Source organism: Trachinotus anak, unplaced genomic scaffold, assembly GCF_046630095.1.
Source record: "Trachinotus anak isolate AG129_WGS33_773 ecotype Australia unplaced genomic scaffold, CSIRO_AGI_Tana_v1 ptg000008l, whole genome shotgun sequence".
NCBI lineage: Eukaryota > Metazoa > Chordata > Actinopteri > Carangiformes > Carangidae > Trachinotus > Trachinotus anak.
In genome coordinates, this window is record NW_027273859.1 from 2,664,585 (window position 1) to 2,682,307 (window position 17,723).

At 40.3% G+C, this 17,723-nt stretch overlaps 1 protein-coding gene across 1 annotated transcript in view; it reads left to right on the top strand.

The window, feature by feature from the left end:
- Window positions 1-17,723, top strand: part of niban2b (niban apoptosis regulator 2b) — a 39,150-nt gene extending 21,427 nt beyond the window's left edge. Inside the window, exons 6-14 of the mRNA XM_071481848.1 lie at window positions 3,452-3,567; window positions 5,258-5,362; window positions 5,592-5,754; window positions 8,055-8,242; window positions 8,516-8,671; window positions 10,954-11,067; window positions 12,490-12,597; window positions 13,542-13,653; window positions 14,512-17,723. Coding sequence (XP_071337949.1) covers window positions 3,452-3,567; window positions 5,258-5,362; window positions 5,592-5,754; window positions 8,055-8,242; window positions 8,516-8,671; window positions 10,954-11,067; window positions 12,490-12,597; window positions 13,542-13,653; window positions 14,512-15,401 — 1,952 coding nt within the window. The 3' untranslated portion in view covers window positions 15,402-17,723. The remainder of the gene's footprint in view (window positions 1-3,451; window positions 3,568-5,257; window positions 5,363-5,591; window positions 5,755-8,054; window positions 8,243-8,515; window positions 8,672-10,953; window positions 11,068-12,489; window positions 12,598-13,541; window positions 13,654-14,511) is intronic.

Here is a 17,723-nt window from a genome sequence, read left to right on the forward strand (position 1 = left end):
CACATAGTATCCAGATGCTTGCTCTAAAGGGAGAAAGGGTCCACCACTGATTGGAAGGTTTGGGGTTTGATTCCCAGCTCTTTCAGTCCACAACGACAATGTCTGGATATGAGCATGTCGTAGAAAAGTGCTGTGTGAATGTTTGTGTGAATGGGTGAATGTGACTTGTAGTGTGTAAAGTGCTGTGAGTTGTCTATAAGAGTCATTTGACCTCCTCCACCGTGGTTTACTGTCAGCTAAGCTACTGTAAGTTTCAGCAGGCCGAGGCTGCAGACACACTGGATGTGTCGTGTGTGCGTATCAGCTGCAGAACTTCCTGGTTTTCATGTTAACAGGTTAGAGCAGACACAGTGACTGCGTGAGGCATCGCCGTGGTGTCGCAGAATCTAGAAGTTTGGCGTCTTGTCTATTTTTCACTTGTCTTGCAGCAAAAACAGAGAAAAGACCTGTTGACTGTCTTTTTGACATCATACCAGCAATACTGACTCCTTCCACTGTAGCCTCCACGTCCAGGCTCAATCCGAGCATGTCATAGACATGAAAAAATATAAATATATTTTTAAACCATTTTAGCAGCTGCATGTGGAGACAGTGGTGTTTAAGGGAGAAAAAAATAAATCAGAAATTAATTAAAAAGGAAGAGAAATCCAACATTCAAGTGCACTGCAAACTCTACATAAACGGATCAGGCAGAGCTGGCAGTAGCAGCGACAGAGCAGACACGCAGCCGGTGTGAATGTTTTTCCGCAGCAGATCAGCAACGGCAGCCTAAGCACACACGCCACGTATCCAGTGTGTCTCCAGCATAACACTGGCTAGTGACCTGCCCAAAGTCTAAGAAATAAAGTTGGATTTTTGATGTAATCTCTGACACAATAGTCAGTGAGTCCACAAGTGACCATATTGTCGCAGAGTAAAGATAGATTTCCATACTTGGCAAGTATGAGAACTCAGTTGTATATGTAGCTGCCACAGTCATAGGTGAATGTGAAACTGGCGAAGGACTAAAGTAGAAAGAATAAATCCATCATGGCATCATGCCATGACTTATGTACCTGGTTGCCATGGCTCTCAGCTCAACATTGTGCAGGAGGTAGGAGCCAGGAGGAACCTGTCACTTACAACAGGAGCTTTGTTCTAACTTCACCTCTGCTGTTTACTTTAACAAAGTGTTCATTAACTGGCAGGTGCTGCAGTTTGTTCACCAGACCTGCCCATGCACCAGCAGGCACACAGTTTGTAGTTAGTTTGGAAATAGACAAATACATTTTTGAGATTGTGTGGTGTGCATCAATAAATCAGTAATTACAGTGTATATCTCCAAATGCCTTTGCAAACAATGTTTCTATTATACGCAGACAAAACTAGTGGAACTGCTGTTTCCTAAAGTTCAGACTGCTTCAGGACGTTTTGGACAGACAACAGTCAGGGTGCTTGTATAAAATATAACCCTCGACCTACAATTGTCACACTGCACAGAACCTGGACATTAGAGTCCCGCTTATCCGTACAGGGTCGCAGGGGGGCTGGAGCCAACCCCAGCTGACATTGAGCAAGGGTGGGGTACACCCTGGACAGGACACCAGTCTATCACAGGGCTGACATACAGAGACAAACAACCTTTCATGCTCACATTTAGAGTCTCCAGTTAACATGCATGTCTTTGGACTGTGGGAGGAAGCCGGAGGCACCACCGTGCTGCCCCCCTGTGTTAACCAGATTGAACTAAACTGAAACTGCAAAAAATCTGTGTTTTATGTCCAAACTCTGGGTTTTGGCAAATTCTCGTTTCCATTCCATTTGTGAATGGTACCAAAACGACGAACCCGTCCTGTGCCGTTTTTTGGCACCCTTCTGTTGGGGTACCAAGCACAATGGTATGGTACCTAAAGGGTGGAGCTAGACCAGGGTAGACCCACTGCAGTCCGTTGATTGGGCGACAAAGAATCGTCACTTCCATGTGACAATGCACCATTTTTAAATACTGCAGTCTTTTCTCAAACAAAGCTTGATGCCTTGTTGAAACGATCAGCCATATGCTGGTACACTCGGTGGAAACACGCCAAAAGTGGCCCTCAATCGATAATGTATAACTTTGAGTCTTTTGAGTCTGAACATGTGAGTTATATAACAATCCACCGACAGTCGTTGAATGGAGAAATTAGCTATTGAGACTAAAACATTTTTGTACTAGGAGGTAAACATGATGTTTCTGCTGTAAAGTTTAACGTGGCCTCAAGTGGCCATTAGAGGAACTGCGGTTTCTGGCGCAGCCTCATTTTCCAGCCCTGGAGGGTGCAGTTACAGTAAAGTCCAATAAAAACATCCACAAATTTTCAGTCATAAAACCAGGAAAGCACACAAATTTGAGCAGTTGAGCAAATTGAAACAAGTGGATTTTAAGATTTTCTCACCTCACAAGCAGATTCATGTCCCAGCAGTGCAGGGCATTGATTGGAAGCCTGTGCGAGTTGCGAGGGCCAGGAGCTGTGAAGAACCTGAAAGAGGAAACACCACCAATAGCTAACATGCCTGAGCTGTGACGCAGGCCAGCTGTGACGTATGAGCAGCTGAACGATTCCATATGGTCTCTGTGTACCACAGAAAGTACTGAGACCTGCGCTGAGTTTTTAACAGCTCTGTTAAACAAGCTGTGAGTGCACCAGTCTCTCTCCAGGTCAAGAGGTCATTCTTTTTCACACAGAGGGTTCTGTCAGGGTGTTTTCATGTGTAGTCCTTGTTTAAATGAACCAAACTGAAGGTGCACACTGGAGCGATGAGTGAATACATGAAAAAAAACAGAAATATCATATTTTCCACTGTTTGAGGTTTGACTGGTGCTCTGTCATCTGCAGTGGCTTAATTGCACCCGACTGGTAAATAAGCACCACCAGCTGTTTATCCCAGTTAACTAGCTCCTAGTATTTACATAATGGTAGTTGATGGAAATGTGCATTAATTTACATTTTTTGTTGCCAATTTTCTTCTGTTTTTTTCTGTCTCTAGCTTGTATCTCCACTTTAGGTCAGAGTTTATTGTTTCATAACTCACTTATTTTGAAAAATGTATTGCACATATTCTTTCCAGTTAAAGAAGAATTAAGGCCAAGGTTGACTTGGACACAGAGTGCACTTTTGCCTTTGCAGTATTCCGTTCTGACTATAGTTTGCCTGGTGAACCCTAAGCAAGCTAAACAGCTACCCTGCTGAACACCACATATATCAGGACTGCATTTTGACTTGCTAGAGAAGGAGACACAGAAAGAGGTGTAGCTAATGACATTAACAGTGCCTCTGTTTGGTCCAACTGTCCCAGTCAGCCATGGCAATGTGACGGTGAGCCAGCATGAAACTGAAGCAGCCAAATTTAATTCAGCCATCATTCTTTTTTTTTCTTTTTTTTTTTTTTTTACGCCTCTACTTTTTCTTTTATCACATGTGAAAAATCCCAGGTTTGTCAGAGGAGGATAAAGTCCAAACACCGGCCTTCACTGATGCAGTACGACTCTACCGCCAAGCTCAAGGGCACTATGGCAGCTGGGAGATGATGTGTGGCGCACCGTCACAGGTAAGCGTGGCAGCAGCAACATGATGTCTCTCTGCTGGGATCTGCCTTTTCTTCCGAGTTGGAATGAAGACGTACAATACATCACAATATAGCAGGCTTGGCTCTGTGCTCCAACATGCTTCATGTAGACATTAATCAGGTTGCATCAGTGCATATAAACACATTCTCCACATTCCTGCCTTAACCTGATTCCTCCTAGTAACTGGATTTCTTGTGTGAATGTAAAAGTTGTGAGACCGTTTACTTTCTCTGACGTGGTTCCACTCCAGACTTATTCATTCGTCGTATGCTTTGAAGGGCAGTTGAGAAGCTGGTCCAGGTTTCTACACCTCTGGCACTGAACAGAATCTGAACACTGCAAACACACAAAGACATCACACAGACAGGATTTATATTATTGTTTATATCCTGTTTCCTTAAATTAAAAAAATTAAGGAAACAGGACTACCTTTAGAACTGACAATTAGTGATATTTAAATATTTAGTGGCTGTTGGCTGCTGTGAATTTCCCACCCTAAAATTCCTCTCACATGGTCACATGATCACATGGTCAGCTAAGTGAATTGACTTTTGAACAGAACCTGTATTCTCCATTCATAGCTTCTTTTTATATTGGCAGTCATTCCTGCAAAGCTGTGAATGCAGTGAATGTGTGGGAACACAGTAGTCAGGCAGTTAATCAGTATTGTAATATAGTTGATATATGATAAATAAAATAAATATGTTATTAGCAACACACATACAGTCCTCTATCGCAGCGCATGTAATTAAATTATATGGAAATACAGTGAGAATAGCTAATAAACTAAACTAGTACTACTACTTAGTAAACTAAGTATCCTAAATATGTGGCAAACAAAACACACTCATTGCAGAAGTCCTATAATTCCAGTAAATTGGTCTGAAATCACCAAATACAACCATACATTAACAAAATGTCAACAACAATCTTTTTACACAGCTCTGTCTGCTCTGCAAAGGTCTACACGAAACTTAAATCAAAGTCTGTTTGCAGGTGTTTGGGAGTATCACTGCATATATGAAATGTTCTATGAAGTGGATAGTGTGTGAAGTCTGATAGATATGATGTAGCTTGTGTCAGTGTTGGCTGGAGCTGAGGACTACAAGTTTGAAAATGGAAAAAAAATCTGGAGTGTGGGATTAGAAAGAAATGAATTTAGCATCATCAGCCACTAGAATAACACACCTAAATCTCAGACCAATCGAGAGGTAGCCAAGTTGCATTGTGGGTAATGTAGGTGCTAGGTTTTGCCAAGAAGAAAGAATGTGTTGATTGCATCGATTTTGATTATTTTTATTTATTTATTTATTTTTTAAATCTAATCTATCTTATTTAATGCATGATGTTCTTCTTGATAAATTAGTTTCATTTGGTGATAAAAATATGTCTCACCAGCAGAAATTCAGGCAGCAGAAGTTTGCATCCTGGAGGCAGGACAAACGTCAGCAGTCAAAGATGAAACTCAATGTGCAGAGTGCACAGATGTATTGCTTTCTGGGATAACTAACATTAGACTGAAGCCCAGGAACAAGCCGGAGAGAAAAAATGAACGATGCTGCTCAAACTACTTATTAGAAAAATTGAAAAATACTCTGGCTTTACCAATTTATTTAGTAGGACACGTGCGGGCGAGATGATTGTGATGTGTGTGTCTGTTTTTCCTTGTAGATCCTGTCTAACCTGGTGATGGAGGGCCTCCTTCCTGAGCTGAGGGAGCTCATCTCACCCCGCCTGAAAGGCAAACTGCACGAGAGGCAGAGGAACTGGATGCTGGTAAAAAACTACTTCACACACACACCACACTTTGCTTTTAATAAATAAATGAATAGTAAATATGTGTTTTTAACTAAGTATATTAAGTATTGTAGAGATGTAAGTTTGGCTCACCTAAATTGAGCAAGTGAAGAGAAAACAGGAGGCTGTGCCTTCAAATGTGTGTTTGCTGTGTGTGTGTGTGTGTGTGTGTGTTTGTGTGTGTGTGTGTGTGTGTGTGTGTGTGTAGATCAGTGATGCGGTTTACAGCCTGGTGCAGGGCCAGTGCCAGACCCAGTATGAGGCATTGTTGCAGAAGTGTGAGGCGGCCCGCTCCTCCCTAGATGCCTCCATACGAACAGACATGGACCAGATCATCACATCTAAGGAGCACGTCACCAACAAGATCAGGGGTCAGTCAGAGGGCAGACATTTTTACCTGCTCAAATACTATGGGGAGACATTTCCAGACTGGTTTGAATTTCTGTTCTTATGTCTTTTTGGACTTTCTGTGATGGTCTGAATTATTACATCATTCTTTACTGCTAAATGAAATGTACGGCGTCTGAAGTGAGCCGCCAGAGTGATGACAGACTGACCGGCCTGTTGTTGTGTGCTGGCAGGAGTTGTGTATGGGGTTGGAGCCTAATAGCTTGACAGACAGCTGCTGCTGCTGAAACTGTAATTTTTTAAAGCAGGAGACAAATACATTGATAGGTGGATACCTACTGTATCTACTTGAAAAAAAATTATAATGCCTTTTTAGAATTTATTTTAGTTCCATTTTAAAATTTAAGTATTTACATTTAGTAATGTATTGATTAAATGAAAAATTAAGTAGACAATTTACAATTGCCTCTTTAAATCAGTCATTATTGATTATAACTAAAAAAAAAAAAAAACAATTCCAGTGGCACACTTCAGACTTGCACTGACTTGTGTGATGACTGCACTGAAACCGCTCTGTTTATTATTTTTTAACTGCCGAGCAGGGCCAATCTGTAATGCGCACAAGAAGTCGGCCATTTTGATTTCAATGGGAAATTTGAATGTATTTTTTGCCATTTTTAGCTTTTGTAGCATTTGCGAAACTGCGAAGCTTTTGAGTTTTCACTGAACAATGGATCTGTGGTGGCCAAACGAAGTTCGATGTTTCAAAATGAAATAGGAAGTTGTTGTTAATCAAATATACGTTGTTGAATTTGCGACAGACTTAACATGTCGGGTAAGATCCTCAGCCTGAAGACATCTAAATGCAACTATTCAGTTACAGTCATAGCGCCACCCACTGGCAACAGGAAATTATATTTTATGCTTTGATCTACTCCTACTCAAGGGGTTGACCAGATCCACCTCAAACATGGTCACAAAATCCCTCAGACCTTGTTACTTTATTGTGAAAATTGTGAGTTTCAATATAAGGGAAAGACTGGGGTTTCAATGTTTCGCCATGAAACAGTAAATTGTGTTCAGGGGCTAGGAATGGTTGAAAGCTCAGGAAATCCAGCACATGCATCAGAAGAATTGATATCTGATATTGATCTCAGGATTGTTGTGGCAAATTGGCTCGATGGCCGCCACCTACAAAATTTCAACAAAGTAGCCACACAGTGCGTTTTACCTAGATGTATGAAATCTGGTAGGCATCCCAAGACTGAAAAGAAGGTTTCTTGGTGCCATGACCTTAACCCAACATGAATGCAGCCATTTTGAATTTACTGTGCAGTATCGGCACAGTTCTTTTGCCGTTTACAGGCGTTGTACTTTGACGAATGGCTTGATAGCGCCCCTACAAAATTTAATAGATGCACAAAATTAATTTGGCACATGTAACATCCCAAGCCAGCACCCCCAACATGGTGCATGATGATGTGAGGGCCCAATCAACATGGCTTGCAGCCCTGATTTTATAAGCATTAAGAGCTATGCTGCATACTGTTATTTTTCTTTACAGTGATGTTAAAAAAATATCTGTGTTGCAAAATAGTATTTGCTGATTTGTAGTTACTACTGCAAATTCTAGTTCACACTAGTCACAGTGCAGTGGAAACCAGCCAGAGCAGTAGCATTCCTCACATTGTTCATGTATGTTGGAGGATGTCAGCTGCAGCTATGTTGGAATGACTGTATGGAAGGAATCCCAGAGACTATTAAACAGTTGTAGCAAACCTAGGAAATTGCATCATGTAGTAAATGGGATAACATATAAGTAACATTAAAGCCAGGGGAGGGATAAGCCACCAACTGAAACAAATATCTGATATAGAATCTGGTCCATAGTAATTGTGTTTTGTATTATTATTTTTCATACTTGCTCATGTTAGTGCCAGTTAACATCCACAATGCCTTAAAGTGAGTGTTTGGAACTGTTACTGAGCCACTGTGGTCACCACTCACCAACTCCAAGATAATGGTGAACGCTAAAATGTCTTACAGTTAGCTCACGTTAGCCATTGTGTGCTACTCATCTAGCAGCCCAATAACAACTGTAACTGCAAATCCCCTGAGTGTGTTCAATTGAGGAAGGATGCACTTGATTACTCATGAGTTCATTTTACAGTATTTTTTATACTACTTCTTCTTTCAAAAAGTAATCTGGCGTTGCTTTTATTTTTATTAAGTGGCTCAACACTGAAGGAGAGGCTTGTTTGAAACCATGACCCAGTCAGTAAACCTCCATCTCCCATCTCTTGTGTTCCTCATCCCACCACAGCGGTGGTTCTCCCCAAAGCTGAGAAGTTGTTGAAGGTGAGCATCCAGCCCTACATCAGCTCCATCCTGGAAGCACTGATGGAGCCAACCAGCCGAGGCTTCTCTGAGGTCCGCGAGGTATTCTTCAGAGAGCTGGTGGACATGAGCAAGAACACCCTCAACGATGGCACCAAGGAGACCATAGCACAGGTGAGGCGTTAGAAGAGGGGGTTAAAGGATGAGTTTCTGTTGTGGGCTGACAGTGTTTGCGGTGATGGGAGCATTATTCATACACAAGCGATTAGACCTTTCAAAACCTTAAGATATTGCATGCATCAACTGATATCAGCATCAAACATCCAGTAATTTGAAGTCAGTGTAATTATGAAATCAAAACCGTTTCAGTTGTCCAGTGTGGTGTGTGAAGGAGAAGGTATTTGTACAAGTTAACTTCTCCCCCTGTTTGTCCCCCCTCCTCCGCAGCACATGGAGAAGATCTCCATGCTGGCCTTCCATCCAGTGAAGATGCACAGCTGCTATGAGAAGGTGGAGCACCTGAGTCTGGAGGGTCTGCAGCAGAGGTTTGATGTCTCCAGCCCCTCAGTGTTCGTCCAGAGGGCCCAGATACTCATGAGAGAGGTGAAAATGCAGCTACCTAGTCTAGTTTAAAATATTGGTTTTAAATTGTCCGCTGTGATGCACAGTTACAGCTTCCAGTATTAAATAAGAATTCTCTTATTTTCATAGTTTTGTTCAACATTTCTTTCTCTTATAAGTTTGCTAGAAAGCCACAACACACGCTTTCGCACTGTGGCTTTTGCATTTGTGTTGTTGCTTTTGTATTAGTGTTGTGGGCTGTGAGAACAGAACATATTGACAGTAACTAAAGGTGATGAGGCTTAACGTTGACCTTGTGAGTATTTTATTGTGATTATTACCAATAGGACTGGTGGCCTCAACTATAAAAATGTTTTGATAAATTGGATTATCCTTTAACCTGTCAAATTTCACAAAGGCTCTGATATGTTGTGGGCCCTTTGAGCAGGGATTTTGCCGTAGTGGACTGCTCAATGTGATGCAGAATTCATGTTCATATTATCCCTGGATAATAATGGAGGGTTCAATGCCTTATTAGTAATCCAATATGGATATTGAGTTTGATTCTGCAACAATCTGAAAAGAAAAAATTGAAATGTGAATGAACTGATGTCAGATGCAGCCCCCAGGCCACAGTTGGGCTGTTATGGCTGAAAGTCTTAACACAGTCATTTTTCACTGCCTTTTATCAAATGTACAGTCAAGTTTATTTTTCACTCAGTAGTTCTCCCAGGCCAAAGAAATGACCACTTTAAAAACTTGTGTGTGTTCTGTGGCTTATCCAGAGAAATACAGATGCTGTTTGTGTGTTGAATTCCGTGCTGAGTCTCCACTGCGTCAGGGTCAATGCAGAGATTGTTAGATAGGTATCTAGTCTTTGACAAAGCCAAAACTACCTGCAAGGATCCTTCCATTGGATCCATTTAAGTCCTTTTTGTAAAGGTAAACACCCAAACTGTTATTAAAAACTAGCCTGAGACAAGCATATGGTATTATTCATTTACCCATTATTCTTCTGGTATAAAGGCCATGGCCTTGAAAAAATTTTATTAATCCTCCATGTGCCCAGACTTGTGAACATGAATCTCATTCTTGGGAAAGAAAGAAAACCAAGAGGCAAGCTGTGTAGCTCCCCCATGGACATATTATTTATCCTGACCTCCGCGGTGGGGCCTGGAGCTGGGAGGGGGGTGGGGTGGGGTGGGGTGGGGTGGGGGTTTGTACACTTCAAGTCAAGGTCATTCAGAGTTCGTGTTCAGAGTTCAAGTACTGTTTCAAAACCACATACTCAAGTCCAGCAAATGTGGAAGCTGCTCTGGGGTTGATGTGCAAAAGTGAGCACCGTATGGTTGAAGTCCTTAGTATTTCAACATCAAGGGTTTTGTCCTGTTTCCAAGGTCAAGGATTAACCATCTGTCTCAACTTCAAAATGTAGCTGTGAGAGAATAAACACACAAATCATCACCCCTCCCACCGGTCAACATACAAGGTTACATGTCAAAATAAGGTGCAATAAACTGAAGTGTAGCTCATCAGAGTGAAAGGACTGTCTTTTGAGATGACATATAATGGCACTGAACAGATGCTATCTTCAAGTTCTATCAGAAAGCTGGTCAATGCAGTTGTAATGTAAGCACAACTTTTATAAATATATGCTTGAACAATATAAGAGTCAGTGTTTGTAAATGGCCTAAGATGCCCACTTTAAGTTGGTCACTAAAGAGCTCCTAAATACTCAGGTTTCAGTGCAGTGGATTAAATCCAGGAGATAATGAGGTCAGTATTTTAATTTTGTCGCCATAATCATTTGATTATTACCAAATTACCAAACACTTTATGATACTTCAAAAGCTTGTGGAGTCATTTTAATAAATGTGTTGCCCCTGGTTGAACTCAGTAGAACATGTTCCCACCTTGTGTTCTGATGCTAACACAGCCGTTGCTAATGGTATGGTATAATGATGTATGAAGTGCTCTCCCTGGCAGTACAGGTTTTCTGAAACCAGAAATATGTTTAACATGCAAATGAGTGTATGTTAGAGCAGAAGAGGACTGGAGTAGTGTGAGTTTACTGAGCTGTAGCTTCCCTCTGGGTACGTGGAAGGATTGGACAAGGTTCAGCTGGAAGGTGAATGCCCTCTACTGGTGGTTCAGTGAACCAGGGGAGCAGTGGGACTGGGTGCGGTGCATCACTATATTTTAAATTTGAATGTATTTCATATCCCTATGATGTCAAAGGTGATAGAACTCAATGATGTATTTAATTGCTGTATCTGAAATGTAAACACACTGGCCTCTCTCTCTTTATGTGTGTGTGTCTGCAGCAAATGGACGATGCAGTGTATACGTTTGAGCAGATCCTTCACCAGAGTCTGGAGTCTCAGGGCACAGAGGAGCTCTGTAAGACCATCCAGCGCTGTCAGGACAGAGTCATTAAGGTAAAACCAAACACACCAGGCTGGTAGATAGGGTTGTATCATTCTAATCCTGAACCAAAAAACTCTTGGGATGTGCGGGAACATTAACAATGGCTCTGTTCAAGTGTTCCAGTGAAACCTGAAACTGAACTAGATGGAATTCAGTCTTCGTTCATTTTATTATTTGCACTTGTTCCTTTCCTGCTGTCACATGTCAAAAAAGATCTCTGTTGTATACACTGTGACTGTGTGAAATCACTCCTTATTTGTTTATATAATGCACTGAGTTTACTCTCCACCCTTTACAGATGTCTGAACTCTGGGTAAATTCCCTTCAAACCTGTTATTGATGAGGCAAAATGTTGATGATGATGCATAAGTGTCCAAAGTGTCAGTTTGCTGCTCGCCACTGAAAAAATTATTGAGGGTGTGTTTTATGGACAGTAGTTTATGATACACTGTGTAGTGAAGAAGTAGTAGTAAAGTAGTAATTAGCAACACAACAGTGTAAATACTCTCATGACAAGTTAAGTATTATCAGCTAAATGTATTTGAAGTATCAAAAGTGAAAGTACTTGGTCAGCAGAAAATCTGCATGTGTCTTATATATTATAATATTGCATTTTTATTAATTTTTTTAATTATTATTATTATACATACACAAGCAGAACAGATTGTCAAAATGGATGCAAATTAATTTTCTTATCAACTTACTATTCTAGCTCTAACTGTTAGTTAGTTCATACAGATTCATCAACACATATTTAGTATTTTGCCGTTGTGCTGGAGGCAAGGCAGAGCAGATTTGATACAGTTTGGTCATTGAGTTCAGTTGTTCCAAACTGACGGCTCAGGCCTTTCTGAAGGTTCAGGGGTTGTGAGATGATTGATGCAGTAGGAAAGAAGAAAAAACAAAGTTCTCCTACACAAATTTGTTTCTATCTTTTGGACTTTTTTCAAACAACTCAAATGAAACTTGATGCATGATGAGGTGTGCTAGGCAGACAGTGTTTTTTTAACATGCAGGGAACCAGCAGCATAATCTTAATCTTAATCTTAATAATAATAATAATAATAATAATAATAATAAGAAGAAGAAGAAGAAGAAGAAGAAGACATTTATTACATAATATTTTATTAGCTTTTACATATGTTTTATGTCAAATCTAGGAAACTTTATGTGTCAAATAAATGTGCTGTAGTGGAGGAGAAGTAAAAGGAATAATTCAACAGAAATACTCATGTAAAGTCCCTCAAAACTGTACAGTACCAGAGTAACTGTACTTAGTTACTTTCCACCACTGATAATACATCTTGCTCTGGTGTCATCGATCATTTCATAAGACGAAATGTCACCTTTTAAATTTAGTTTTCAATCTAATAAAACTATCTGTGTGCTAATAATGTTTTTTTTGTTTTGTTTTCTTTGTTTTTTTTGTTCAGAAATTTGACTACGACAGCAGCACAGTGAGGAAGCGTTTCTTCCGTGAGGCTCTCCTTCAGATCTTCATCCCCTACATGCTGAAGCAGCTCAGCCCTTCCTGTGTTTCAGTGAGTGCCAGAGCATTTTGTTGCCAAAGACTGAGAAGATTAGTGGAAATGTATTCATTCATTTCTATGCTTCATCCTTTGAAAGTCATGGGGGAAAAAATATGTTAATGATGTTTATGAATTATGTGCACTTGTCCAGTGTTAAATAGAGCCCTACTGATACAGTGATACTGAATGCACTGACTGCAACGTTATATGTTAATGGCTCATCAGCTGTCTTCGGCTGACAAGCCATGGCATTAGCTATATTTGTGGCTAACTAAATTAGCAACAGATAACCTGCAAGCATATGTTTCATAGCAGCGGCCATATTGACGAGGGAGGAAATGATCATTCACCCACTGGAAGCGTCTCATTGACCACTCAACTACTGTGCTGTTCAGTGCTCCAGAGGAAAGCTGGGCATGGCTGACCTGACTTATTTAGAGGCTTATTTAGATCATACAAAGGAGAAATAAGGGCTTTATCCTTCAAGTAATCTATTACACATAAAAATAAGCACCTTACCACTGAAGACACAGATTCACTGGCTGTTAATTACTTTAATTTCCTGTTTTAGTGGCTGATTTAAATACAGATATCTGCAGTTAGCTTAAACGGGCGGATAAAATCAGCCACTGATATATCGGTTGGGCTCCGTTATAAAAGTGCCTTTTTCATCCAGCTATAGATGAAGAAGGTGTAACAACATATAGTAATACTATGTTTCTGACAGATGGTACTAAGTGTATATGAGGATGAAATGTGCTTTCTTGATCTGTATTAAAACAATACTTTTGTATGTTTTAGAAAACTGTTACTAAAAAATGACTGCCTCCCTGAGTAAGACCAATCAAATCCTGAAAAGTAACGAGGACGATGGAAAGATGTTTATTTAAAAAAAAAAAATAGAAAGGAGTTGGATGTTGAAAGGTTTTGATAGTTCCTCTTCTTGTGAACACCAGGAGCTGCCGCGTTTCCAGGAGCTGATCTTTGAGGATTTCTCCCGTTTCATCCTGGTGGAGAACATCTTTGAGGAGGTGGTGCTGCACTCGGCCATGAAGGACATTATGATGGGTCAGTCTTCCACAGCGTCTGTTTCTTCACTCACATAGTTCATTATATTTTCTTTTCTTTTTTAATGTATGTATTTTTCAAATAATTTCCAAAGTAGATACATCAGTCAGACTCTCTACATCAATGTGCTGCACGTTTTGGTGATTTTTATCAACAGCAGCAAAATAAGTACTTGCTGCAGATGCAAGGAAATAGTGAGATACGGTTTAAAATATAAATAAGTCATTTTAATCATTAAACAGTCTCCAACCTGTAGATGCATGCAAGTCAGCATCAAACTTGTAACTTCGGAGCATCAGAACATCATATTCAGTATGAAAATCTCCTCCTTCTGCTCATTAAATCCTTGCAGGCCTTGACGGCAGCAGGACTGATATGTTGATAAATCTGCATCCTCTGATAGGAGGAGTCAGAGCACAGTGCCATTAAGTGAGGCTTTCCTCTGTGATAACCTTCAAAAAGTCATGTGCAATGACACCAGGCTGCCACAAAATAACCACACACAACTCTGCACACACCGAACGGGCCTGTGCTGACTTGACTGCCAGTTTATGCAGGAGACATCTGATCAGCAGGGCTCATTAATGCTGTGCTTTATGACCTCGTTTCCAATTTCTTATTGCAGTTCATGTTTTACTCTTGAACTGCTTTGTGGAACGAGCTCTGCTGCGATGACGTGACGATTTACAACATTAGATACAGTAGAATACAGGATTCTTTAGGAAATTACAACACCACTGAGAACAGGACATAGACAAATCTAGAATCCAAGGACCGTGAAGATTTTAATTTTTGATTTTTTTTTTTTTCTTATGACTCAAGTTGATGTACATTTTAACCTCCTCTCTCTGCCTGTAGCTGTGAAGGAGGCAGCAGTTCAGAGGAGACACAACCTGTACAGGGACAGCATTGTCCTCAGCAACAGTGACCCCAGCCTGCACCTGCTGGGAGAAAATCCCTCCATCGACTGGGCGAAAGAGCACGGAGGAGCCAAGGAGGAGGCGGATGGAGCAGGGGAGAACAGTGAGGCTGACGGTGAGAGTGAAGGTGGGGAGTCCCAGAAGAAGAGAAGGATGAAGCAGATTGTGTCCATGATTAAGGTGGAAGACTCCCCGGTCCTGTCCACCGAGTCGTGCGTGGAGGTGCCCAGCAACAACAACATCCTAGAGAAGGATGAGGACGAGGCCGAGAAGGATGGAGACGGGGAGGAGAGCTCAGAGGGTAAAGCTTCTCCAGACCAGAATGGATCTGCAAGTCCTGAAGCTTCAAAGAAGCCAGGCTTATCAAATGGTTCTGTCTCAAAAGAAGAGGAAGCCAAACCAGAGGAGCAGCTTAAAGAAATCCCACTGAAAGTTGAATCTGCTACAGAAATTGCTTCAGCCTTAGAGGAGAAGGATAATCGAGAAGACGACCAGCGGGTGCTGGAAGAACAACCACCCTCCAACCAGGAGGTGTCAGAGGAGGCGTTGCCCCCAGCATCTTTTTCCAAGGAAACACCATCTGGAACTACAGAAACGGCTCCAGAGAACCCTTCAGAGATAACACCTGACTTCCCCCCACCTCCACATGATGACAGCGGTTTCCAGTCTCCCACCAGTGAGGGAGCGCAAGCAGAGGAGGGGAAGGCAGCCCCTTGCAAAGTGACCCCACCGCCTCCAGAGGAGCACCTTGAGGTGAAGGAGAAAAGTACTTTCATTATGCCAGAGGCAGAGGCTACAACCACTGACTCTGAGACCACAGACCAGTGATGAAATCATTTCCATTTGTTTGACCTAAACTGAATTGTGCCCTGTTGTTTCTGTTATTCTGATAAACAAGAAAAATATTATATGCTGTTTGAACCACATCAGTTTACCATTTCCACATGACTTTCAGGCATGTAATCACTTAGCAGATTCTTTTCACTGAGCAGGGCTCAGGTACATTGTCCTTCTTTTTTATTATCGACTTTAGTTTTTTTTGTACGCAATTTTCACAATTTGGATCTGACAGTAAATCCTGAACTCTGACCTGTCAATCCTCCTAAGTTCTCTTCACCTGGTATAAATGTGAGCACGGTGGATAACCTCAAGTCCCTGATGGTTATAAACATGACACGTTGCAACAACAGCCTTGTTGAAGCGTCTTTGGTGAAAGAGGTGATTTGATAAGTTTGTGGCCTGAGGTAGAAGGAGATGAATCATACAGCTCTCATTACATGCATGTGCAGTTCAACTCTGAGTGATTCTGCAGAAAGTTTGAAGTTAATAACATTTGTGGTATTTCTGTTTTTGAATTGAAAATTGCAGGTGTTGTGTAAGTACTGTCTGTTCTGTTTGAAACTCATTAGGGTGATGAGCATCTTGAACCAAGTGTGACAAAAAAGAAAAAATCCAGAACACATACTGGTTGTTATTAGATCTAATTAGCCAACAGAAAATACTTTGCAGAAGGTGGAAAAGTCACGAAAGTTGATTTTATTTTGCCTTCAGATTTAAATCATGAAGCATCATCTTCACTGTCCTGATGTACACGCTGACATCTCAAGAATTTCTCTTGTGTTGGTGGGAGTAACACTATTTTATGTGAGTTTATCCCTTAACAAAGATATTTTATGTGTGTGTGTATATATATATATATATATATATATATATATATATATATATGCGTATATGAACCGGTGAACTACCAAACTGTCATTTTACATAATTTTATATAATTTTATCAGTGCCTTTACTGATCTCACCAACCCCTATTTTATTTATTATTTTGCTCTCTGATTCTGACCCTTTCTTTTTTGACCATATATATATATATATATATATATATATATATATATATATATATAAAACTTGTGTTTACAAATGACTGTCATTCATAATAAATCATTATTGATTAAATATTATCATTTTGTCTTTATGGTTTTTGTTGTTAGTATTTGAAGAATAGTAGGTGTATCACTGTTTCCTCTTACAAAACCTATTTTCCTGACATTTACTCAGTTTCTGTACTAAGAGTCAACCCGCTCATCTCAAGTAATTGACTGTGGGAAGGTCACAATGTGAATATCTTACATCCATGGCTTTCAGGTGTGTAAGCCATTTTAGAGTTGCACAAGGTCAGATTGTTATGTGAAAATCATATTTTGTGTTCTAAACCCCAGATGACCAATGTCCTACTTTGGCAACAATGTAGCGATTCATGCATATGGTATCCAAATGCTGGTGATCTACTTGGGCCCTGATAATTAAAAAAAAATATAAATGATAAAATTAGGCTGAAACTCACCAGTTCACCTGAACTACCCAGGTTTTTAACACAAGAAAACATCTTATTAGCACCCTATTTGATTTCCTGGGTATATCTGGCCTTGCTCACAGAATATTTTGACTTGTCAAATGTATAATTAACAAATAGCTGCATTCTATTTACTGTAGTTGAACCAGTGTAGGTGTTATGATGTGTGATGACTTCCAGGCACACCTAAAATGGATAGAAATATTAAAATTACTGGTTAGACATATCAAAATCTCAACCATTATTCCATTCAATCTGTTAAATTTAATAAACATACTTCTTGCTGCCTAAGAGCCTGATTAATAAGTCTACCAGCAATATCATCAATCTGTTCTCACTCCTGTTTTACCATTAAATGTCTTGCAAATCACAGAAGAAATCACTTATTTGTTTTTCAATGGTTATAGTGACCATATAATCTGCCTCATAGTTAACTACACTATTATGTTTCAAATGATGTGTAATAAGGATGATTGATGTCCACTGTGTCAGTGTACAGATTTCTGCATATTGTTTTTCTGACAAGGTAAACGATTGCCAGCTTTTACCTGTCCATCTCTGCTTACCTTTAGTGAATGTGAAAAGAGAGCAAATGCACTTGCCAGTTGTTTATACAAAAAAATGTACCTTCCAAAGTTAAAACCAAACCTGTTCCCATAGAAACAATTGATTCAAATTAGTTTACACGTTTCGCACAGAAATGTTTGTACATAGCTTGGTTACTTCCACAATACAAATCCTAAAAATGGCAGTTTGTGTTTTATCTTCTAAATAAAGTTCCTGTCGCATGTGAA